Source organism: Onthophagus taurus, chromosome 8 (genome assembly GCF_036711975.1).
Source record: "Onthophagus taurus isolate NC chromosome 8, IU_Otau_3.0, whole genome shotgun sequence".
NCBI lineage: Eukaryota > Metazoa > Arthropoda > Insecta > Coleoptera > Scarabaeidae > Onthophagus > Onthophagus taurus.
In genome coordinates, this window is record NC_091973.1 from 13,574,875 (window position 1) to 13,601,901 (window position 27,027).

Sequence of the window (27,027 nt, forward strand, 5' to 3'; positions counted from 1 at the left end):
TTTATTAGTAGATTGTACGAATCATCACTACAAGGCATTTGAAGTTACTAAAACATTACACAAAAAAAAATTAAAATTAACGGATTATGTATACCCTCACCGACATCTGTGTATAAAGTATTCAATAAGCAACTTGTACCTTACTTTAAGTAACTTACTTTATATATTCAATTAGTTTAAGTTTGTTTTTACGTTTAAGTTAATTATTTTTACTTCCTTTTTATATTAAACTCCATTAAAATAAATATCGTCGTTGTTTTTTGATTTTAATTTTTACTTTTAAATAACTGGTTTCCATTTAATATTATCTCTAGAAAGTACATAATCATTAAATATTATTTACATTTTTGACAATAAATATTTATTTTTTGTATAGTTTTCTTTTACTTGTACTGTACGGTTAACAACTATTTCTTTCAAGAGAGACTATGAAGAGGAAAGCTGCTGTCTTTCATTAAAGATATATCAAATGTTGTTTTGGATTAAGTATAACTTTTATTTTTACGTTTTGTGTTAAGATTATATTGGTTTAAAGTGCATTAAAATGAGTTTTCTATTGAGAATATACAAATTTCGGACAAAAGAAATATTTTCTTAAATGAAGCAATTCATACTTTCAAATAAGATGAAAAAGGTTTGAACGAAACACATAAATATTCTAGAATAAAGTAAAAATCGTTTACGTCGAGATCAATTTATTATTAAAGTAAGCAATTTTATTCTTTAAATCCAACTATACGTATTTCTGGTAATAAACTTATTTTCTTAAATGAAGTAATTCATGCTTTCAAACAAGCTAAAAAAAGTTTGTAGTAAATATATAAATATTCTTGAATAAAATAAAAAACGTTTTCGTTTTAGATCAATTTATTATTAAACTACAACCATCTTAGTCTTAAAAGCGAAAACTAAAATTTTCTTTGTGGAAATCTAATATTGTCTTGCAGATATCGGAACCTAAGATTGTCTTGCATCAAATCAATTAGGCTTGCTGCAAGAAAATATTTTATCCCGTGTAGTAAACAGAAAAAAAAGTTTTGTTTTTTATAAAAGAACCTGTTCTTTAGGTTCTTCATAAATTTGATTTTTTTTCAGAAACACTGTTTTATTTTACAATTTAATCCAGGAATGAAACGAGCATTACTAAAATATCAATAATACTTTAAATTTATCGGTGATGTGCATACAAATTGTGGAACATAAGAATTGTTCGAATATACTGTTCTAGTAATACAAAATTTGGGTTTATATACAAATTCTTACATGCTAACGTAACAAATAATCAAGTGTTGAAAGCAATTAATTTAGGTCGCGAACCGTACATTGCGCGCGGTGTGCATTACGCAATTTTCGGTGCGTGCGAAGACTTCGGTCAGCAACGTTTGCTAATTTACTTACGAAAATAAAAGAATAAAAATATATTTATATTATTATATACTATAACTCTTATATTATATATTTTAAGTTTAATAAAAATTAAGTTAAAAATTTATATATAAATAAAAATTCCCTTTAGGGGAAATGTCTTTCCGGTCACAACGAAAACGTGGTCGACCCAAAAGAAACGTTTCCACCGTCACCATTCATTATAAGACTGATAAAAGAGAAAAGAAGAATGTATCGTGAGATTAGGATAACTGAGAACGCCGAATTGAAAAGAAAATTCAATGATTTTAATAAAACAATTCATAAATTAATTTGGGAATTTAAATCGGCAAAATATATTGAAGCATGTGATAAAATAAATTATTCCAAAGGGAAAAAATATTTCATTAAATTAAAAAATTAACCAATTACAAAAAGAAAATAACATCACGTATACTTCAGAGATTGATTTAGCGACAACTCATATATCAGGAAGAAAGCTACGAATTTTTGGAAGATGATGATTTCGAAAAACATAAATTCCAGGAAGTAGATCAATGGTACAGTTCCGTTCAGATATAATGCGAAAAGAGCCGCTCGTAGAGGCATAAAATTGTGCTAGAAACGACCTACGTTCACGAAGCATTCAATCCAGGTTTTACCTGCTCTGTAGTGTTGTAAAAGTTCCGAACAGGCAAGCGGGGTAATGTGATTTATGGCCAAGATGACTGAATCACAAAGAAAAATTAAGAAAATAAATAGGTATAAGCAATCCATTTACTTTACACAATTCCTGTAGTAAATGAAAATAATTACTAATAAGTACTGTATTACTTTGGTAATAAAATGGAACGATAAGTCGAACCTCAAAAGAAATGAAAAGTATATATTGATAATAAGTTATATATAAACTATATATTGAAATATATCGCAAACCATTTTAATATAATAAAATCAAACAATCATAAATCAATATAACAAAATATAGTACTCCTATATATAACAAAAAATATAATACATTATACATATAAAATATAATAAATATTATAATAATCTAATTGTGGTAAGTCTAATAAGGTCCATTATAACATCAAATATTATTAGTATTTTGTATAATACCCATTATTCTCTATGCAACATTCCAGTCTGGTGGACATCGAATTAACTAATTTTTCGCATACATCCTTGCCGCGAAACAATTCCCACACAACTGTAATGCTGCGGCGCAGACTCTCCACGTTGCGAATCGGAAAGTTGGCATTTTTATGGAACTGTTTTTCCACCAAAGCCCATAGATTTTCGATTGGGTTAAGATCCGGTGACCGCGCTGGCCAGGGTATTCGCCTAACCTCATTATGGTCGTCAAACCACTCCTGAACAATTCTTGAAGAATGAACGGGCGAATTGTCTTGTACTATCGTGATGATCCCTTCTGGATACCAGGTTCTTACTGATGGTATCAAAACATCCTCCAGCACTCGAATATATTCAATCGAATTAAATCTTCCTTGAATTTCGGTCAGTTTTCCCGGGCCATGAATGCTCATCCATCCCCAATAACCCAAGGAAATGCGTCCAGTTCTTGTATTAGATTGAACATGATTAGCATCATACCGACTTCTATCTCTTCGCCATAGTAATTTTTTATGGTCGTCCGACGAACAGAAGGTTTTCTCGTCTGTGAAGATGACTGATTCCCAATTATATTCAAGGTATTCACGGGCAAATCGTAACCGTGTTGTAGCCAATTGCTCCGTAATTAGGGGTTTTTTTACAGCTACCCGGTTATGAATGCCTTCTGCATGCAATGCTCTCCGGATGGTAAGATTAGAACATTCCAGGCCTTGATTCTCCTTGATAATTGGGGACGTTGTAAATGGATTGGCCGTGACATATTCAGCAATTCCCCTTCGCTGAGCATTATTAAGAATAAGTCTTCGGCCTGATCTAGAAGTTGTAAGGCCAACTTCCCGGTTTTCTTCAAATCTTCCAATCCACCGATATACTTGACTCACCTATAGTAAGAATGCATCTATGTAATAATTATTAAATACGAATGTTTTTATCAGTAAAAAATTGCACATGCCCTCGGAAAATTGAACTGAAAAGATTACCGTATAGGTTCGATTATCAGCCCCGTCCGATTCTAAGACGAACCCCATTTTCATGAACGATTGTTATAATAAAAAGGTAGGTATTTTTTAAATTAAGACACGATTTTTACATAACTTAACGAAAATATACAGAAAATATAATATGTATTTATTAACAAATTTCTCGAAATATTGTATGGGGCATTTTAAGACTCAGCCTACTGAAAGGAAGTGAATTTAAAAACGAAAACGACAAACTTCAAAAAATGCCCAGACATATTTGAAAATCGAGCGTATACGGTAATTGATATAACTTACTGATAAGCCTACACGTTCGGCAATTTCCCGTTTATTTATTCCTTCTTGATGAAGTGCAACAATTGCTCCCCTCGTAGTCAAACCTGACTCTCGTTGACCAAGAACACGAGGCATGTCGTATTAAACAAAACAGACAAATTTCAACTAAACAAATTTTTGTCATCTGGACATAAAATCACTTTGCACACCCCCAAGAATTTTTATGACTGCCATAAATTACAAAAAAATTTCTAAGACAGAAAGAATTTTTAAGAAAGAAATTTTTGTCTTTAAAAAGGAAAAAGCCTTATTTTTAAAATAACATAAGAGATATACTTATGTTTGAAATAAATACACGTAATTTTGATATTGAATAATTCCATTTCAAATTTGAAGGAGAGTTTCATGAAGTTTTATTTATAAGTTATTAATTATATTACTGAGATTTTTATCTGACGTTTTATTTATAGAAATACTTTAAAATCATTTATTAGAGGAACATATAAAAAATCGTGTATTTGTTGTGCTTAAAAATATCAAAAAAGATTTAAAATAAAATACAATTAACACATTTAAAAAAAGGGTGATCCATTTTTCGGCCCACTCCAAACTGGGACGGTTTTACCTGGATTTTACTCTCTTCCTTTAGTCTCAAAAATAGAGTTGAATAGAAACAAAAAATGTCTCTGTCTTCTTCCAGTACCAGCGTCATGTCGGAGCTAACAGCGGCCGATTCGCATTAATTCTGAACAGAGCTGTACAATGAATTTCAACACCATACATTTACAGGTTGTCCCGTATCTTCCGCATCAGAGCATTATATGGTTGTAGGATACATTATTCTGAAGCGATCTTTCCAATAAAATTTTCCAATAGCGGATAACTTTAAACTGTTCCCGTGCGATAATTATAAACATTTCGAACAAATTTTATTAGAAAGAGCGCTTCAGAATAATGTATCCTACAACCGTATAATGCTCTGATGCGGAAGATACGGAACCCTCTGTATAGTTTTACACAATGGTAAAAACTCATCGCCCTGATCGGATAACATTACAAGGAATATTTTAAGAAGATTAGATGATGAGGTACATATATACATAATAAAAGTCTTTAATTATTGTATCAAGAACAGATATTTTCCTAAAGAATGGAAAATGAGAAACAATAATTTGTATTCCTAAAAAACGACTTACTCTCTCCGAGGGATTACAGACCAATTACTCCATTATCCGTATCGAAAAAACCTTTGAAATTGTTATAAAGAACAGATTACTGTCTGTGGTCAATTCGTTCATTCCACCATATCAGTTTGAATTTAAATCAAAAATGTCCACTACTCACCCTTTTAAAATTCTAACGTCAAACTCATTTAAGCAAAACCGGCATAAGAAAATTCGGCATTACGTTTAGATACCAAGAAGGCATTTGACTCAGTGTGGCATAAAGGTCTTCTATTTAAACTGGCAAGAATGAACGGTTCACCATCCCTAATATTATTAATAAACAGTTTTTTGTCTAATAGAACACTACGAGTAAGAATGAACGCAAAATAGAAATTTTTATACTAAATTGCAGCCATTTATAAAAGTCCATATTTATGGACTTTTGTATCAACATTGAAGCATGGCACAACATTTTAATATCAAAATGTTCCCTTTAGAATCGAACGAAGAATGTAGCTACATCTAGATTATCCGTCAATGTATACACACCTGTCACTTCTCCGGTCGCTTCGGATTATGGACAGGAAATTCAAATATGCGAAGATTGGGGGTATTTATTAGACTGTTCTTATACTCAAAATAAGAACATATTCTCAACATGCTGCTTAAAAAATCACACATTAACTGTAAATATATTCAGCTTTTCTAAATTTATATACTATTGAAAATTACTTGAGGATATAAAAGCTAATAAACACTTCAAAAGACAATAAGAATACAATAACAGACATAACCATAAGAAACTATTCACAACTAAAACACTTAAAGATGACTAAACTGAATATCGGGAGAAACAACAAGAATTAGTTAAGTTAAAATGGAAGAAGCAATCGAATGATCATAAAGAGTGTTCGACGAAACACTATAAGTCAGGGAGAAATGTATCGATGATAAAATTAAAATTAACGATCAGAAAAAGATTGTTGATGACGAAATCGGTGATAGATTATGCCCACCTCCCACTATTTTAGATAAATTCGATCACCATGACGAACAGCGAATAATAAACAATGATTTATTAGAACCACCGATGCTTTGTGCCGTAACCGATGAAAAAAATTATAAGAATTTCCAAGATATTAATAAAAATAATAATAAGCATTGTTTTACCCCAGATTTAAATGATTCTAGTCCGGAAAACTCTTCGTCATAAAAAAAAGAAAAGGTGGGAAACCCAAAAGTTCATTACTATCATGGAGTTTATCGACAACATGAACGTTGGTCGCTAATGAGGCTAAGAAGGGTTATGCGAGTGGATACCTCTTAACGGCTAAACAAAAGTTACTTGAAAACAGTACCTTTTCGGATACCCCGCTGAGATTAATCGAGGAATCCAATGAACACAAGAAGGAGAAGAATCAAAAAATAGTGGAGAAATGTAAAGTAAGGTTGAAATTGAAAATTGAACCTATGATTAAGTGTTATCGGCAAGTTGATGACGATGATGAAATTGAGGATAAGTTTAAGGAAGATAAATTTAAGGAAAATAAACTTATTGAAAATAAATTTAATGAAAATAAACTTAATGAAAATAAGTTTAATGAAGATAAGGTTAAAGACAAACTGAAACAAGAAATATTAAAATTGGGTCAAGATAAACTAAGTCAAGAAAATGTTGGTGAAAATCTTCAAAAAAATGTTAAGAATGAAATGAAAGAGATTGACTATCGTTGTCTATTAAAACCGGATGATTTGGATAAAAAGAGAGTTTTAACAGCAATGGGAGAGTTATTTTACGCGGGAGAATTAAAAGCGATTGAACCGCCCGACGTTTACTCCATAACTTTGGACGGGGACTTTTTTTATTTTAGATTTTGGAAGTTTATCCAAGAAACGAAAAAGAATTAACGGTCGGAACAAGAGTAGCTGCTTATAGGAGTCAAAAATATCGTTGCCTTTATCCCGGAAGTGTGGCAGAACCCGATTCACCTATGTCAAAGTTTCTTTCCGTTTATTTCGTCGACGGCGATAACGGAAAAATTCCATTGAAAGACATCCGATTACTCCCTTCGGATTATCCCTTCATGGAATATGACCCAAATTCTTTATCGAGCTTAAGCAAGCGTAAAAGAAGAACGTTAACAACGGAAGATTCGAGCGGAAAAAATTCAACTCCACCAACACCGAATCAAAAATTCAGGATCATTACGAAATCCAGGAGAGTCACCAAACGAATTCCTCGACGTTTAATGATATTAATGATGACAAGAATAAGAAGAAAATGGAAAACCAACAGATTGAAAAGAAGGAGCGAAAACATCGGTGTACCGAGGAAAATTGTCAACACAAAAATAGGAAGCATAAGAAACACAGGGAACATCATCATAAAAACGAGAAAAGTGATGAAAAAGATATTGAAATAGTCAAAATTAATATTGACCAAATCGATTTCGATTCGAAAGAAATTAATGAAGAAAAAGATATTAATGCTGTAATTAATAATGAAAATGATTTTACGAGATTGACGATCGTTGGGAATTGAAAGCGATTGAACCGCCCGACGTTTACCCATAACTTTGGACGGCAAGCAAAGATATCGGCCCCACATTATGCCTATTTTAAGAGATGCCGTGAGTTTATTTATTTAACATTTTTGCATCGTAATCTTCACGAAAAGTCTTCTAGAATGACTCCAAACACGATGGGGTTATCTCAAAAATTCTTCATGTTACTAATTGTTTTCTTTTGATCTTTGTTGCTTTTCTAAGATAAAATAATCGTGTTTGCATTCATTTTAAAAGATTTTTAATGAAATTTTTTTAAAAATTGTAAATTAAAGTTGACGTTTATAATCGGAATTCTAACCATTTCGTTTAATTTTAAAATAACTTTTTAATTGCTTAATGGTATGAACTATTATACTTAATAAATATGACATCCTCACAAAATTTGCATTAAAAGGAGTGCAAATACTCCATATTTAGTTTAAACAATAAAGTTTTGAGTAACTCCGGTTGTCAACGTCAAATTTTATTTTTCCATTTTTTTAATCCTCTTTAAAAATACTGTTCTAATTGCAAAACGTCACATTTCCTTCAAATCGTTTGGACATCGTTCTCATCTTGGTAATTTGATTCAAATAATACACCCTAAAATGAATTTAATTAAACTAATTACATTAAATAATTAAAATAAATTAATTCTTACGGAAATTAGGAACTTAATATCGTATTCGGTTGCTTCTTCTGGGTGATGATGCCATCGAACATGGCAATTCACATTGCCTAAAATCTCCCAAAATTCTTCTTAGATTCTAATATAGGCTCGATCTGAACTTGCGGTCGAAAAGAAAAGCTGAAATCGACGAAAAAATAGTTAATTAATTAATTTAAACTAATACTAGAACAAACACTAGCACTATCACTAGAACTAACACTAGACCTAGAACTAGAAACTTTCGGGTTAAGCCGTGCGCTTTTCGAAAAAATGTTTTCAGAAAACAAATTCGAAGTGACATTTCGAACTTGTTTCTGAAGAAGGCTGCAACATGGCATCCGAAATGTCAAACATTTTTTCAAAAAACGCACGGCTGAACCCGAAAGTTTGTAGTTCTAGGTCTAGTGTTAGTTCTAGTGATAGAGCTAGTATTAGTTCTAATTTTAGTTTAATTAACACTCGCCGTGACAGCCTTCGTACTTATAATTAATGAATTTATTTTTATTTTTAATTGTTTAAGCTGGTCTATTTCGAAATACCTGCTGCTTTCATCCAAAGTATCCTCGATATTCTCCATGGTAATTTCATCTTCGGGATTTGCGACCACATCATCTTCTAATTCTACATTAAAATCATTTTCATCATTAATATCTTTTTCTTGATTAATTTCCTTCGAATCAATTTTTCCGAAACTTTTCTTCGAATCGAAATCGATTTCTACATTAGTAATTTTGAGTACTTCAGTATTTTTTTCATCGCTTTTATCGTCTTTATGAAGATGTTTCTTGTGTTTCTTATGCTTCCTATTTTTGTGTTGACAATTTTCCTCGGTACACCGATGTTTTCGCTCCTTCTTTTCAATCTCTGGGTTTTCCATTTTCTTTTTATCCTTGTCATTATTGATATTATTAAACGTCGAGGAATCCGTTTGGTCCTGAATTTTTGATTCGGTGTTGGTGGAGTCCAATTTTTTCCGCTCGAATTTTCTGTTGTTAACGTTCTTCTTTTACTCTTGCTTAAGCTCGATAAAGAATTTGGATCAAATTTCATGAAGGGATAATCAGAAGGGAGTAATCGGATGTCTTTCAATGGAATTTTTCCGTTATCGCCGTCGTCGAAATAGACAGAAAGAAATGTTGAGGTAGATGAATCGGGTTCTGCCACATTTCCGGGATAAAGGCAACGATATTTTTGACTCCTATAAGCAACTACTCTTGTTCCAACCGTTAATTCTTTTTCGTTTCTTGGATAAACTTCCAAAATCTAAAATAAAAAAAGTCCCCGTCCAAAGTTATGGAGTAAACGTCGGGCGGTTCAACCGTTTTTAATTCTCTCGCGTAAAATAACCCTCCCATTGCTGTTAAAACTCTCTTTTTAACCAAATCATCCGGTTTTAATAGACAACGATAGTCAATCTCTTTCATTTCATTTTTAACATTTTTTTGAAGATTTGCACCAACATTTTCTTGACTTCGTTTATCTTGACCCAATTTTAATTTTTCTTGTTTCAGTTTGTCTTTAACCTTATCTTCCTTAAACTTATTTTCATTAAGTTTATTTTCATTAAATTTATTTTCAATAAGTTTATTTTCCTTAAATTTATCTTCCTTAAACTTATCTTCAATTTCATCATCGTCATCATCTTGCCGATAACACTTAATCATGGGTTCAGTTATCAATTTCGACCTTATTTTACATTTGTCTACTATTTTTTGATTCTATTCCTTCTTGTGTTCATTGGATTCCTCGATTAATCTCAGCGGGGTATCCGCAAACGTACTGTTTTCAAGTAACCTTTGTTTAGCCACTAAAAGGTATCCACTCGCATAACCCTTCTTAGTCTCATTAGAAACCAACGTTTATGTTGTAGATAAACTCCATGATAGTTATCAATTTTTGGGCGTCCCACCTTTTCTTTTTTTTTTTGACGAAAAGTTTTCCGGACTAGAATCATTTAATTCTGGGGTAAAACAACACTTATTATTATTTCTATTAATATCTTGGAAATTCTCATAATTTTTTTAATCGGTTATGGCACATAGCATCGGTGGTTCTAATAAAGCATTGTTTATTATTCACTGTTCGTCATGGTGATCGAATTTCTCTAAAATAGGGGGAGGTGGGCATAATCTATCACCGATTTTGTCATCAACAATCTTTTTCTGATCGTTAATTTTAATTTTATTATCGATACATTTTTCCCTTGCCTTATGGTGTTTCTTCGAACACTCTTTATGATCATTCGACTGCTTTTTCCATTTTAACTTAATTAATTCTTGTTGTTTCTCCCGATATTCAGTTTAGTCGTTTTTAAGTGTTTTAGTTGTGAATAGTTTCTTATGGTTATGTCTGTTATTGTATTCTTATTGTCTTTTTAAGTGTTTATTAGCTTTTATATCCTCAAGTAAGTTTCAATAGTATATAAATTTAGAAAAGTCTGAATATATTTACAGATAATGTGTGATTTTTTAAGCAGCATGCTGAGAATATGTGCTTATTTTGAGTAAAAGAACAGTTTAATAAATACCCCCAATCTTCGCATATTTGAATTTCCTGTTCAAAATCCGGAGAGACAGGAGAACTGCAAGGTGTATATATTGACGGATAATCTAGATGTAGCTACATTCTTCGTACAATTCTAAAGGGAACATTTTGATATTAAAATGTTGTGCCATGCTTCATACGTCTACACGAGGTACTCAAAGTTGATACAAAAGTCCATAAATAATAATTAATTTTCAATATCGGTTGGTAGAAATGGCTGCAGTGTAGTATAAAAGGAATTTTTAAATCTAGTTTCTTCATTGACGTCATCTTCTTTAGCTTCATCATCGAAGTCATCCTGTACAAAGAAATATTATTGCTTACTTCTTATCACACCACTAATACAATACATATAATATTAATTTTGTTACAATAATACTTAACGTATAGGGAACTAGAAAGAGCCAGGAATCTGCATTAGAGAGAGATCGTCCTAAAAAGCAGTTAGTAAAAAGAACAAAGACTTGTTAATAGACGTAATTAGGTAATAGATAAAAACCTAGTATTTTATTGGGATATACATCAAATTTGGCGACGAATATAAAGAAAAACAAAAGAAAGAAGTCTTCAAGGTCAAAAATAAAAAAATAAAATGACAGGCTTTGTGAGGTCCATTGAGCACTATGATGTAAATCATGTTGAGACTTATGTTAAACGGCTGGAGCTGTTATTAAAAAGCAATGGAGTCGATAAAGACGAGGATAAGGTTAGTTATTTGATAACCTTAGTGGGTCCTCTTACCTACCAAATCTTAAGAACGTTGGTGACGCCGGCGTAATTCCGAGAGAAAAGTTATCGCGTTTTAATTAAGGCACTGCAAAATCATTTAACATCGTTATTGCTGAAAGATTCAAATTCAACAACGCTAAACAAGAATCTGACGAGTCCCTTCAAAGATTTATTGTCCGTCTAAACAAAATGTCTGAAAGGTACAATTTTAAAGTTTATTTCAACGAAGCACTACGTGATCGATTTGTTTGTGGATTGAATGACGAGAAGATTCAGGCTGATCTGTTGACTGCAAGCGGTACACTAACGTTTGATGAAGCTTGTAAACGTACTAATGCTGTCTCAAAAATTCAAACCAAATTTAAGAATACCACGAGAAGTAAATCAATGGGCCCATGGTCTTTTACTAAATCAATAACCCTTGTTGGGTAGAAATAGATTGAATATTATAATTCCTAATTGAAAGAACACTTTTTTACATCATTTCGCAAACATCTAGTTGTTTTATTTATATACTAAATGATAATATTTTATATTGTAGACCTTTTTTAACAAAGATTGCAACCCCACCGTAACCCCGTCTTTCCGTATGATGTCAAATGTCTATTCGTAACACTACTGCCATCTCTATACCAAGTTTCTGAAAACATTGCAATGTCAGTAGAACATTCCGATAATAAGAAGTCGATATTTTCTCTTTTTGCTACAGCAGACTGACAATTCCATTGTAGAATCTTGAGTTTTGAATTCTTACCACCGATCATTCCTTTTTGTTTGTTTTGTTTTTAATTAAATAAAGTAAATAAACGTTTTTTACAAAATAATCCCTTCAAACACTTAGAATTCAGACGTGTCTGTTGAATAATCTTCCTGGGAAGTGCTAAGATACACATCACCTTGTGAAAAGGCTTTATTTTTTTTTGCCAACCGTTTCATTCTTCCCTTTAATGTATTGCTTTTAACTATTCTAATAGCAGAGAGAAATAAATATTTATTACAGCTATCGACCTAATGGTCTTTCCGCTGGTATAGTAGCATTTATCAATACCTCCAAAAAGGAGTCCAAATCGTTGGTGTTTGATAAGACAACCAGATGTTCTTTCTGTTTGCCTGTGACATCCGTTAGAATCTTACAAAGCTTTTCATAATTAATAACTTGAATATCATCATTAAAAATTGGTTGCAACTCTGTATACAGATGTGAATCATCTGTGCTTACGTCCGTCTTGGTTTTTTTGAATTTTCTGTCATCCACAACTTTTGTATCTGCGCTATGAGGGCCTACGTCTACATTACTGTCACTGATTAATGATTCAGACCCAGAAGTAGCGAAAATTTGACGTTTCAATGACTGTGTAGGTTCTGGCAGTTGTTTTGGACTTTCAGTCATTATCGACTGCTTGTCCTCTGGGGGTTGATTCACTCGCTTATTATTGGAGTGTCTCGATGGTTCTACCTGTCGTATTTTAGTTTTAATAGGGAGGATTGTACTCTTCTCTGATTGTGTGCTGATTGGTGACTTTTCCGGATGTTTAGCAGTATTGTCATCAGCGTGGACCTGAATATCGGCAATTATAGTACTTGCGGAAGATTTGTTTCCATTGTTAACAGGACACTTTCTAGCCACGTGCCCTAAACTTTTGCAAGCAAAACATCTTAGTTCATCAGTTGATAAAAAGACTCCAAAATGATTTTGTTTATATTCAATAAGAGCAGAGTCAGGCAAAGGATCCGACTCCTCCAAAATAATATAAACCTGACGTCTAAAACTAAGGACGTGTTTATATTCCGGGTTGTTAACTCCCACACCAATAAAATTAATTGGTCAGACGACTTTTAATCCCATTTGTTTTAATTCACGATCTATCATATCGTGAGGTGTGCAGGGGAATACGTTTGAGATAATTATTCGTTTGGCAGGAGATACCAAACGTCTGGCCTATATAAATTGCTTATTTAACATAATTCCCTGTTGTTCTTTTACGAAGGTTTCCACCAGCAGACGCATTAGATGCATATTATATTGTTTGATACCCGCGATGCCAACAAAACATTACGCGGACTGATTAACTGACCGACCCCTATTATAAAATAATTTTTTTGATTACCCTCAATTGCATCAAAAATTATTGCTTGTTCTCTATCAGGGAAATTGTTTTTTACGCCTTTTGTTAGTACCGAAGCAAATGACGAATTACTTTCGGTATTTGTACTTAACGATTTGACAACAGTAGAATAATTCGTTCGATTACCTCCGTCCACGGAAATAATCGTCGCGACATCAACATGCTTCTCTACTGTGAGATCAACCAACTGGCCCAACTCTGCGGTAGACCCGGGCGAGCCGGCCTCTTCGGCCATCCCTGCTGCGCCGACTAGCACTCAAGGTCAACCAGCATAAACCAGGAGAATTAATGTAACCAAGCAATTCGTAGAAATTCAATTAGTAGAGAAACCAAAACTGAAATCTTTGAAAAAAGTAGACCGAAAGAATCGATAAAGCTGGCACAACACGGGTTTTCTTATTCTACTCTTAGTTTTTTTGTTTCATATTTGTCCAACAGATTTTACGTCTCTTATAAAAACGCAGTATCAGATATGTTGGGGATTGATTCAGGGGTTCCGCAGGGTAGTAATCTGGGACCTTTGTTATTTTTGTTATTTATAAATGATTTGCCCCTAGTAATTAACTCAACCAGATGCTTACTCTTTGCGGACGATCTGAAGATATTCACAACTGTACACGACTTAACTGACTGCCGGTCCTTACAGTCTGATTTAGATAACGTATTTAATTGGTGTCGGCTCAACAAGCTCCATTTTAATGTGTCTAAATGTGAGTCAATGACGTACACATTGAGGAAGAGGCCGATAGAATTTGTATATAAAATAAATAATGTGAATTTGAGGTGTGTTGTTAAAAAGAGAGACTTGGGTGTGTTGTTTTCGCCTGGTTTATGCTTTGCTGAACATATTAAAGCCACAGCAACCACAGCTTTGCGTCTCTTAGGATTTGTCATTAGAAATGGGTACAGTTTCTCAAACTTACAGACGCTGCAATTACTGTTCAATTCTTTAGTGCGATCTAAGCTGGAATATGCGGTAATAGTATGGGATCCCGGGTCAATTCTTTATTCTAATTTAATAGAAACTATTCAAAATAAATTCATTAGGTATCTCTACTACAAAAAATTCCGTGTTTTCATTGGTTTTAGATCGTACGAATTTGCACGCAAATTATTTAAGATCACCAGGTTGTCTCTCAGAAGAAAAATTATATCACTCTGTTTTCTGTATAAAATATTGAATAATAGTATAAATGCTCCATTAATATTAGAAAATATTGGTTTCTATGCGCCTGCATATTGTCGTAGGCTAAAGAATCTTTTCTATATTCCTCGGTTTTCAACTGAACTGAGACGAAATTCTCCTCTTATTAGAATCCTTTCACTGTACAACACACTGTCGGCTTCTTCCTTCATACCTCTGTTTGGCATTGGTATTAGATCGTTTAAACAACATTTGACACCTTTGATAAGTACTGCAGCCACCCAGTAGCCAAACTTGATTTTTGTCATTGAATTCTGTAATTTGTGATGTAATTCTATTCATTTTTTAAAGTTTTGGTTCAATATATCCTCCGCGCGTTCTGTGATGGGTTAATTAACATTTATGCTTGATCTTGGTTGTTTTGTTATTTTTGTTGGTTATATTATGTACTAGTACACTTAAGTTCTGAAATTTGTAATTAGGGGCAACCCTGTAATTTCGGAAGTAAAATAAATAAATAAATAAATAAAGGTGGGACACAACACCACGTGTGCGTTCTACTCGCTGTTGTGAACCGGACTCCACAAGGATGTTCGTGACTGACTTCATGGGCAATTTGAATGTTGTAGAACAGAATCAAACCCAAGTTGGCAAACCAGAAGACGATATTGTGGCCAGTATTACTTCATTCGTTACAGAATTACAGAATCAAGAGGATTACCTTCAACTGTTAGAGAATTTTGACGAATTTTAGGAAGAAAATGAAGATTTTGAGGTAGAAGACGAGTTATGTAGTGAAGGTTTAAAATATATCGCGGGATACATAGCCTTCAAATACGAAAGCAAATATCAATTGTACCTAGAGCAGGAAATGAATATTAACAAGAAGGAATTTTCATGGACACATACATTATCAAAAGGACACTTGTTATACCCAAAAGAAGAATTGTACATAGAATTGTACATAGAGATCTGGCATGCATTTAATAAATATCATAAAAAATCGTTGTCAACAGAACCATTCAGTTTTAAAAGAGTGGCGGACATGTAGTAAGAAATCATAGTAGTAAGAAAACACAAATAGTAAGAATCATGTCCTATATGTGCAAGACTTCATGATTTAAAGCAAAAAATTTAGTATTAATAACGTACAAAGAAAAAATAAAATTAAGAAATTTTGGAATAATTAAAGAATAGCTGTCCCCTTAAAAATCGATGATTTTTTTTTAATTGGTAGGAAATGACTCAAAAGATGTGTTAATGATAAAAAAAAGTGCGCAAAAGTGCAGTACTTACCGAAAAATCACTTTAAAGTTGCGATTTGACGTTTCTTTTTGAAAGTTAAAAGCAATGTTAAATATGCATTTTCGTATTAGATATATTACCAAACTTCAACCCTTGTACCGAATTTTAAAAAACTGTGTTCACAATCAGAAAGAACGCTCCTTCAAATATCTTAATACGGGTTTTTGTCGGTCAATATCTATTAGCATCATGGTTAAATCACCTTTAATATACATCTCTATATACAGAAACGTTTAATTGCTCTACCTCTAAACAACTTTCTTATTTGATATGAGGAAAACTATAGAAGTGTATCTTGAAGTTATAGACTTGGACAAAGACGTTTTTGTTAAAAAATTACCAAATTCACACGTTTTAGCTACTTTTAAACATTGTTGGGATCAATAACTCTCTTATATCAACAGGAAAAAACTCTATAACCAAGCAGCGATCGCCGCGTGTTATACACCATTAGAAAGAGCAGAAAATTGTAGATAGGATAGATCTATACTTCTATAGTTTTGTCCCTATCAAATAAGAAAGTTGTTTAAAGGAATAGTAATTAAGCGTGTTTGCGTGTAGTGATGTATATTAAGGGTGATTTAAGCATGACGCCGATAGATATTTACCAACGAAAACCCGGATTAAGATAACTTAAAGAGCGCTCTTTCTGAATGTGATAATAGTTTTTTAAAATTCGGTTTGATAACAATTGCACAAAGGCTTGAAGTTTGGTAATTTGAAGCTATTTAATCTAAATACAAAGCCACCGCTTTGTACTTTAAGTACAGATTGATCTTAGTATTACTTATCGACAGACAAAGACCGGTTTTAGATAGAGAAAGAATCAAGCTTTTAAATGGCGCATTTAGTTTTTCGCTATCTCTAATAATAAGAAAGATATCAGCTAAGAAAGTAGATAGAAAATTACGGATACAAGTTTGTTGCTGGAAAGTTTGTTGCTATCTAATACGAAAATGCATATTTAACATTGCTTTTAACTTCCAAAAAGAAACGTCAAATGGCAACTTTAAAGTGATTTTTCGGTAAGTACTGCACTTTTGCGCACTTTTTTTTATCATTAACGCATCTTTTGAGTCATTTCCTACCGATTAAAAAAAAAACATCGATTTTTAAGAGGGACTGCTGATCTTAATATATACCGAATTTTTTAAGATAATAAGCTGGTTTTATTTTACCTTTCTACCTATAGAATAGTTATTTAAGATATAAGTGTTAAAAGTTTTTATTTTGTGTGTGGAGATGATTGAAAAACGCGTGTTATGTGCTCTTTGAATGATTTTAATTTATTTTTGAGTAACGTAATTAAATCCAGTAATGTATATTGGGTTACTCGCTTCTCATTAACCTTTTAAAAATCGCGCCAGTAATTGGCTTCCGAGCATCATCACTTTCTGCGCGTAAGCATATCTTTCATTCATCTACCTTGGACACAAGGTTTATATGCATAGGTTCCTATACTGCAATACTTTGATTTTAGTTTTGTTGGTGAGACGTAAGAGCGGGAGTGTTTCGTGACGAAAGAGGAGGCGGATTGCGCGCGCAACCTCAAGGTCATGTTTAGTGAGAGCTGAAGTGTCTTCTCTGGTATAACATAAATCAATTCCTACTTTAGTTTCCCTCAATTATTTTGTGATAAGTGAATTTATATCAAAAATTAAGTTGAATTATTTTCCGTTTTCCTACCGCAGTTAATTATATACCACACTAAATATATTAAAGTAATTCAAATTCGTTATTTTAAAAATTTGAATTATTTCCAGGTATTATTTTCCGCCAATTACGTAATGCGCAGTATGGTCACAGAATAACCAGATGTGACATAGACGTCGATTCTTTTGATGTTGGCAGCATCTCGTTTTATGACCTCGATTTAATATCCGCCATCATATCGCGAGGATCCGTAGGCGCGATAAACGCACAATGAATGAGAGAGACAACTTAATTTACCACCAATAGCAGCCATACCTTGCTTCCTCGCAATAATATGGCGTCAGATTTGGCGGGATACCGCCAGTGTCACTTCTGGTTATTCTGTGGTATGGTACGCAACCATACTACAGAATAATAATAAACCTAGACAACCTCTTATATACAAACATTGCCTTGAAACGGATGTAACTATGTTGTTTTAGAGGGCGTCCAAAATGGCGTCTCGAACTCGAATGGAAAATTTATCAGGGCCCTCAAATTTACAAATCAATAAAAATCACCAAATTCAATAAAAATGCACAAAACAACTAAAAGATCGAGCCCTGAAAATAATATTAAGTAGAATATTTTTACCTTAAGTTAAACGGGTAGCCGTGTTGATTAAAACGGAACCAGGAACGCCGGAACAAATCACGCCAATAACAATTGACCAGATTAGTTTAGATCTTCTTGTCGATTTGTTCTACGACAAGAAGATCTCCAAAACCAATTAATGAGATTCTTCAATAAAAATCTTCTACAACTATGCGGTTAAGCTTTACTAAAAATTACACCAGTGTACTACACCAAGGATCGATAACGAAAGAGGAAGAGGAAACGCGGTACCGATTAATGATATCCGCATCCCCACCCCTAACGTTAATAGATCTCACAAATATCGATAAATTCACTAACGAAACCCATGTTACATAGAGTTAATTCTACTTTTAGTTAAACAAAAATACACAATCATCTAGCGCTGAATAACAATTAAAACTAAACCAAGTCTTAATATTAATTCTTTTCTATAATTATCTTTCAACTAACATTTCCCGCCGTTCGATATTATTAATTTTTCTACACAAAGATGGCACCTCTGCCGTTAGAAATCTGAAATAGAGATGCGCATTAGCAGAGAGAATTTGATACGCAATATTACGCGAGCGTAAGAAAACCTGGAGCCGCTTCCAGCTCCAGTGAGCTCCCAGTTATTGTGAATATCATCTTTAACATCAAACGCTGTCATGTGAATCAAACCATGCCTGGAGATGAATTGAACTTTTATTATTTTCAAAACCTGTTTTATACAATAAACTTAAACTTACATTTAAATATAACATCTACCTTTCTTTATTTTATTTTCGTACTGTAAACTAACTATCTTGAAACTAACTATTTAAACTAATTTTAAAAGAAAACTTTATTAAATGATAATAAAATAAAAACTAGAAACTATTCCGCAGTATATCTATTCGGCGGTCGAATAGTTCTGCCAAAACTTGAAGTTTTTTGATTATCTACAACTACGGCTTTGAACGTATCATTAATAGTATTTTCACATGTATTATCGTATACAAATTTATTAGTTCGTAAATTATTAAATTGGTAATCTATCTAATTTTTGAACTTTTATCGGGTTTCAAATAAATCATATTGCGAATAATACATCGTCCATCTTCCTTTTTTATTTTATAGAACATGGCCCAATTCTCTTAATTATTATGCCAGGATGCCAGATATCTTTGGGTTTAAATTGATATCTTATCAAACTACCTGTCTTAAAATGATTACGCAACTTTACACCTTTTTAATCATAATAACGTTTAGTTTTGTTTTGATGATTTAAAAAATTTGATTTAAATTCTTTTTTGTTGATCAATTTTGGGTTTAACAAATTTGTCTTTAGTACACATTCCGTAAATGGGTGTGTTTCGTTAGGCCATCATTGTTATCAATTGATTTTTTAATTACTTTTTTAACGCTTTGAATAGTCCTTTCTGCTAATCCATTCGATTGTTGGTGATGTGGTGTAGCTATTTTGTGATTAAAGTTCCATTTTCTTGAAAATACCAACAAATTTTCGCTTGTAAATTGTTTACCTGCATCCGTGACAACAATAGATGGGATGCCATATCGAGCAAATGTCGATTTCATTTTATTAATAACATTCAACAATCAGCAAATAAACTTTTCCATACAATTTATACAAATCTACTCGAACCTTATACCAAGGAATTTGTTCAATTTTGAAACAACAAACGCCGATACCAACGTTTACATAGATGGTCTATGCAGACCAGATTTTAAAGGTCGCCTGCAATGATGACTACTCTTTAACGTAGTTGAAAGCTGCAGTACCACTGATACCGCCCCTAGAGGGCGTAGTACTAAGTGTTGTCAGGGAAGTTGGTCTTGCTACCCTTTCAAGAATCCAAATTTGGATTTCCGATACTGATGTGGATGTGAACACCGGGGAACAGACACTTCAGATTCTAGCGGCCCAAAATAGAAACCTAGATGTCGCCAACTGGTGCGTCTTCCGCTACAAAGTGAGGACAGACCCTGTGGGTCGCCTCATTGTCTTCGGGGCAGCGAAGAAGGATGCCGAATGGCTTAAAACCCATGAACGTAGAATTTACTACTTTTTCAACACCTTAAAGGCCCGCATTGGCAGATTAAAAGACCCCGAGCAGGGTGTTGAAGCAGCCGCGGAGGGAGAGACGGCAGAGCGGATGGAAACAGATGATGTTCCAATCGCTGAGGAAGATGAGAACACTCTCGTTAACTCGATGGCATCAGCTTACCTCCCGTATGAGGACCAACCTCCATCGCAAGGATTGGAAAGGCTGGCCGAGGACGCAGGGAAAGGTAACTGGAATCTTGTCATCGTATGTTACTCTAGTGCACATTCAACTGCCTGGGGCAACGCTGATGATAATGGAAGAGGTAAGTTCCGAGTTGAATTCATTTTTAGCAGTAATTTAGATATACTTAATCGATTCTCTGAGCCGACCTTTATAACCGCTAGAGGTCAATCTGTTATTGACATCACACTCGCTTTATGGGTATCTCGTCCTCGATCCACAATTGGACGGTTTCTGACAATGTTTTCAATGTCGGACCATAGATGGATCACTTTCGATCTTGGTACCATAAAGATTAGAAAGAACTTAAAGCGTAACCCCAGAAGGACGGATGTGGACGCGTTCAGATCTATGCTAATTGGGAGTTTGAGCGATATTGGTTGGCGTAAGCCAACTGAAAGCTTTGAAGTTGAGTGATGTGCTCGGCAAACTCAAACAGGAGGCAAGAACAGTCTTTTTTTAATAGAGCTAAAAACTCAAAATTAGACTCCGACTAGAAACTCTATAAAGAAAAATTAGCGGAATTCAAAAAAAGCGTTCGTCATAGAAAACGAGAAACGTGGAGGAAATTTTGTGAGGAAGTTTCCTCCTGCAGCGAAGTTTCTCGGCTTAATCGGGTTCTGGCTTCAGACCCTGAACGTCGAATTGGCTTACTAAAAAAGCCTGACGGTTCTTATACCGACAATGCGTCAAGTGGCGTGAGGTCACAGTGAACTTCATACCAAAACCGAGTAAGCTTGATTATTTCACACCGAAATCGTTTAGACCAATCAGTCTCTCTTCCTTTCTTTTGAAAACCCTGGAAAGACTGTGTGATCGCAACATTAGACATTTCTGTCTCCCAACTAAACCAGTAAATCCTAATCAACACGCTTACACTTAGGGCAAGTCCACACTAACGGCTCTTCACTCGGTGACTAGCTTTGTTGGTGGAGTGCTGGACCAAAAGGAGTCCGCCCTGGGTGTTTTCATAGATATAGAGGGAGCTTTTGATAAAACAACTTAAAGTACATAAACGTGATTTTTGATAGGATGGAAGTAGCTCTCAAATAGTCTTGGTGTGACGAACAAAGGCTCTCTGTGAATCCTAAGAAGACAGAGTTGATTCATTTCACACGGATGAGGAAGTTTGGCAAGCCCAGAATGCCATCGCTTGCTAATACTCCATTGGTATTGTCAAAAGAAGTACTGTAGACAGTGTGGACATCCAATCTGTGGTGAGCACCGAGGAAATATATGCCAAGAATGTAGTTTTTTTAAGTTGAAAAATGAAAAAATTTAAATTTTAGAAATGTTTATAATAACCGCACGGGAACTGTTTAAAGTCGTCCAATAGGAGATCGTAAATCAGACCCAGGCAATCGGCCGGTCCGCCGCGCCGTTCATAACTCGTTTCTCACATGTACTCACCGATGCGATTCACGGAAAGAGAAATAAACTTTTTCCGTGAATCGCTATTGGACGACTTACTTATTAAATAACAACGTTAATACTAATGTTTGCAACAAAATCAAAGAAAATAAAGTAATAATATTTTAAACCATAACAGCATTCCCGCGTCGTCACAACGCTGCCACAAGATCAACCACGTGCCCAAATAAACCTCGGTAAAAATTTGACGATGAAAATAACAGATGACGAAATGACTCAATGAATGGATTAAATATTGATTGAGTTAATGATGGAATTAATGTGAATAGTACTTAAAGAACTTCAATGTATTAATGAGCCAATTCAATTTGAATGAGCCTTTAAAGAAAATTGGAATTCACGAAGAAGATTTCAAATTGAAATGAAAAGTTTTATTTATTTTTATAGTATTTTATTTTAGAATCGTTTCCACTTCACAAGTGACAGCTTAAAGTTTAAAATTTATTCAAGAAGGAATTCGTCAACAGATTTTTAAATAAATCTAAAATTAAGAACTTATATTCTAAAGTTTCGAGTTGATGTAACATTACTTATCCTCTTAAACCTACTTTCACACCTATTACTAATCTTACTAATTAAATCCAAAGATAAAAAGTCTTTTTTAGACACTTCAAATTTTGTCGAACAATTATTGACAGGTCCATTTCTTATTACTTTAACTACACTACTTGGATTTAGGTAATAATTAACTCTTCGCTTTTCCTCGGAATTTTGAGCAGCCCTCAATCGTCTTCGAAGAGTTGTGTGTTCTTGACAAATATCCATCACCTTGGCATATGTTACAGCTGCAACCAAAAGAGATTTCGGATCCAAAAAACCTAGAATCATTATTATTAATTCCACCGGAAACGCTAAAAAGAAAGGTATAACTTGGTTCGTGTAGATCTTCTTCTGGAAAGTCTGGAAAAACATATTGATTAAGGTAGTATCACAAGAACTGCCACTGACAAAAGAACTGGGTAAACTGAACTTTATACAGAATTTTAGGTTATTTATATGTGCGGAACAGTAATTAAGGTTTTAATGAGGCTATTAAAAACTACTTAATCAGGTTAATTCGAACCTAATTAGATTTTAATGATAATATGTTTAAAAGAAAAACCTCTTTTACTTATATTTATTCTTTTAGTATTCATTTCTATCTTCAAAAAATTAGAACCCAACTGAGCCATTTTTATTAATGCAGATGAACGCGCATTCGTAGGGATAATTAGCGACGATTTCATGAGTGAAAACTTGTATGAAAATAAAAATTTAATTTTAAACAACTTTTCTTCCTAATAATTTTTATTAGAATCAACAATTAATTAATCAATACCATACCAGTAGATAGTCTTAACAAAAACAGATATCAACTTTAAACATCTTTTGTTCGAAACAATTTTTGATATATCTGAATGACTGCAACAAACTTCAAGGGGTGATTCTTTAGTGAATTTTAAGAGTACTTTGATATATGAACCATGGGCGACTTCGGCTCCCCTAAGGAGCTACACCCCTCCAAAAATGGCGGAAAATTTTGGTTTAATTTTTTTTTCTCAAAAATTATAAACGCTAGGAAAATAAAATTTGGGGAATATGTTTAACTCATAATAGAGCACGTTTTCACCCTATTTGTACTTTCAACCTACCCTTCTAAACTACTAAACGTAACCACCCCCGTTCAATTTATGTCTAGATTTTTGTTATGAAGATGATATATACATCGGAAAAATTTCAGTTAGATAGATAAAACTTTTCTAAAACTTTTTTGTCTCTCTGATGTTCTTCGAAAATTTAATAATTTCTGAGAAAAAAAATAATTAAGCAAACACTAACTGTTAAGCTGTAGGGTTGTTAATCGAAAGTTGGAATGAATTTTCAATGGAAAAATCTTAGTAGGCTTTGCAATCTTTGTCAGAAATATTTTTGACGTTTAAATGTCAGTGTTTTTCTTACTATTATTATTGTTTTATTTAAAATGTTGAAACGTCGAGTGAACGAGCGTAAATGCTATAGAAGTTTATTTAAAAATTAATTTGAAAAAAATAATAATAGTAAGAAAAACACTGACATTTAAACGTCAAAAATATTTCTGACAAAGATTGCAAAGCTTACTAAGATTTTTTCATTAAAAATTCATTCCAACTTTTGATCGACAACCCGGTTGTTTAACGTGCAGTGTTTGCTTTATTATTTTTTTTCTCAAAAATTAGTCGTTTTTGGACAAATTTTAGAGAGACAAAAAAGTTTTAGGATACTTTCATCTACCTAGATACAAATTTTTTAATGTATTTATCATCTGCATAAAAAAAATATTAGCACAAATGTGAAGGGGGTGGTTACGTTTAGTAGTTTAGAAGGGCAGGTTGAAAGTACAAGTAGGGTCAAAACATGCCCTATTATGAGTTAAACATATTCCCCAAATTTCATTTTCCTAGCGTTTATGGTTTTTGAGAAAAACAAATTAATCCAAAATTTTCCGCCATTTTTGGAGGGTTGTAGCTCCTTAGGGGAGCCGAACTCGCCCATGGTTCATATATCAAAGTACCCTTAAAATTCACTAAAGAATCACCCCTTGAAGTTTGTTGCAGTCATTCAGATACACCCTGTATAAGTGCGAAGGCTTTCAATGCCGGTGTGAATTGAATTAAAATTAGAACTAACACTAGAAACTTACGGGTTTTGCCGTGCGTCTTTTAAGAAAAGGTTTGACGTTTCGCATGCCATGTTGCAACCTTCTTCAGAAACTGGTTCGAAGTGAGTTTCTTCAAAAGTTTCTTCGAGTTGTTCGTTTCGAAAATGTTTCAGTTTTTGCCGATAGGGCGAAAACAAAAGACGATAGCTGTTCGGAGTTTTCGGCATTAGCAATTTCTCGAAAAACGAGATCATGACATGCAAGCAACTTTTTTTCTATCTCTTTTAGTTTCGGATATAGCCTATGCGGACAACAATTTTTGGATAGCCTCTACGTAACAAACCTATCAACTCAAATAGACAAGAACTGATTGGGAAACTCAGAGCGCGCTTCACCGAAAACTTTAACGTCGATATCTTCCTAAACATTTTCAGTAACTGTGCGTACATTGTAATGCTTGATCGTCTGGATACAAACTCCCCTCCCGCAACGGCCCCGATCAACGGCAACCAAACGATGATGCAAATAACAGAGATCTTACCTACTGAGCCTGGCTACATACAGCAACCATCAGATTCATCGACCGCCGAACAGGAGAATGAATACAATAACATCTCATAAAATCGTCTTCAAGTAATATATGCTAATGTCAACAACTTCAACAACAAAAACATCTAATCCTTAATTGTCTACAACAAAATGACAGTTATGTAGCCCTACTTACAGAAACCGAACTGAAGACAGATCATGCCATTCAATACAGAAACTGGCGCTTCCAAATTACAAAAACTAGAGGAGGTGCAATTATGATAATCTTCCATAAATAATACTTACAGTGAATGCCTACACGGCTCTAGCAGTATTTCAGACTTAATAACTTGATCTTGTTTGGCATACCTGAAAAGATTAAGGAGGAGTGGCTCATTTCTAGCCGTTCCGCGACGTGTGATGGTATTGATGGTCCATGCTAAATTTTTAATATGGACACTTACGTCATACAAAAATTAAGTGAGTGGAATTTACAAGAATTAACTGATGTCTTTAAAGGTAAGTAGGGATGTACCTATATAATTCTTTTTAAATACTGAATCTCCAAAAATAGTTGTATCGGTTAGCGGTATGTATGTATTTTGTACTAATGAATTCGTTATCAGTTTGATATTATAAAACAATGATTTAATAATAAGTAATTAATTAAATCTTTGTGTAAAGGGTAAATCTTTAACAGTCGCGGTTGCTCGCGGAATAGGGGAACCCCGTGGCACGTACGGTATATTTGACGATGGTATAAAGTGGCGCCATGGCCGCCATGGCACGCCACGATTACGTTGCATTATCGACAAAATGGTATTCTGTGTAAAACGGCGACGTCGGCATTAAATATTTTATTTTCGATGAAAAAATTAATATACCGTCCATTTTAACGATTAACAAGGTAATACATATTTTGAATAACAATAATACATAATAGACCACTGTTTTCTATCATGGAGTTCCGGTTTAGACGTGTTTAATCTAATGTGTGCAGATGCATGATGTCATACGACGCTACGGATGGCGCCACGGTTACGTCACTTGGATTGATAGAATAATATTAAAAAATGTTTCTATTTATTTTACTTTCGATGGAAAAATTAATATATTCTTTATTATAATGTTGATATTGTTTTTAATTAAATGTTATTTTTAGTTGTAAAATCATGTGTGTTATTGTCGGATTTAACAGTTTTTACCTCACACTTTGAATGTGAACAATAAAAATTACTCCCCAGAAAAAAAATCGAGATCAGTTTCGTTGGACGCGAAATTTAACTATTTATAAACTGTGCTAATTTTATATTTTTCCTCTCACTCGTATAGTAATTATCACAGATTTAATGAAAAAATGTACGCGATATCGAGCGATCGCCGAAGAAGCTCTACTTTGTAATTTTTTGCACGGGTACCGTTCATCGGGAAAATTTGAAATTGCTAAAGAAGAAGAAGTGTGATAAATACGTTAGTATTTTTATTTGTTTGATTTTTTTCGTCAGATTTTCATTATGTGAAACAGTGATATCCTGATAACACGTAATCGTAGGAGGTCGACATTTGGATCAATCTCACAGATTATAAATAATTAAATTTCGCGACCAACGAAACCGGTCTCGTTTTTTTTTTGGGAGTAGTTATCTTATTCGCATTTTATTCTCAAAGTGAAGGGTGAATCTGATAATGGTTCGTTTTGTACCGGGCCATATGAATATTTTACAAAAATTCTTGAAAATTTATTTAGTAGATTTTATTTTTAACTTATTTAAACTTTATTTAAACAAACAATTCCTACGGAAAGTATCAAACTTCAAGATAAATTGTTGCAGAAATGATTATTAACCCTCCGCATACGAGGTGAATTAAACTCACATGCCATACTATGTGGGGTATGACATACCCCACCT

General features: G+C 33.5%; 1 protein-coding gene across 1 annotated transcript; it reads right to left on the reverse strand.

Annotated features, from left to right (window-relative positions):
- Positions 1-7,991: 7,991 nt before the first annotated feature.
- Positions 7,992-9,801, reverse strand: LOC139431214 (protein winged eye-like). Its single transcript, XM_071198851.1, has 4 exons — positions 9,442-9,801; positions 9,052-9,400; positions 8,677-9,001; positions 7,992-8,070 (listed from the first exon to the last, which is right to left on the reverse strand). Exons 1-4 carry the CDS (start codon positions 9,799-9,801, stop codon positions 7,992-7,994), a joined length of 1,113 nt encoding a protein of 370 aa, XP_071054952.1.
- Positions 9,802-27,027: the final 17,226 nt, after the last annotated feature.

Bases quoted from the DNA above. Each gene is read 5' to 3' on its own strand.
- LOC139431214 (XM_071198851.1), bottom strand. From the start codon at position 9,801: ATGATTAAGTGTTATCGGCAAGATGATGACGATGATGAAATTGAAGAT. The intron at 9,002-9,051 runs GTTTAATAATAT...TGGAAAACCCAG, and splicing joins GACCAAACGGATTCCTCGAC to AGATTGAAAAGAAGGAGCGA. The intron at 8,071-8,676 runs GTATTTCGAAAT...AATTCATTTTAG, and splicing joins ACTTTGGATGAAAGCAGCAG to GGTGTATTATTTGAATCAAA.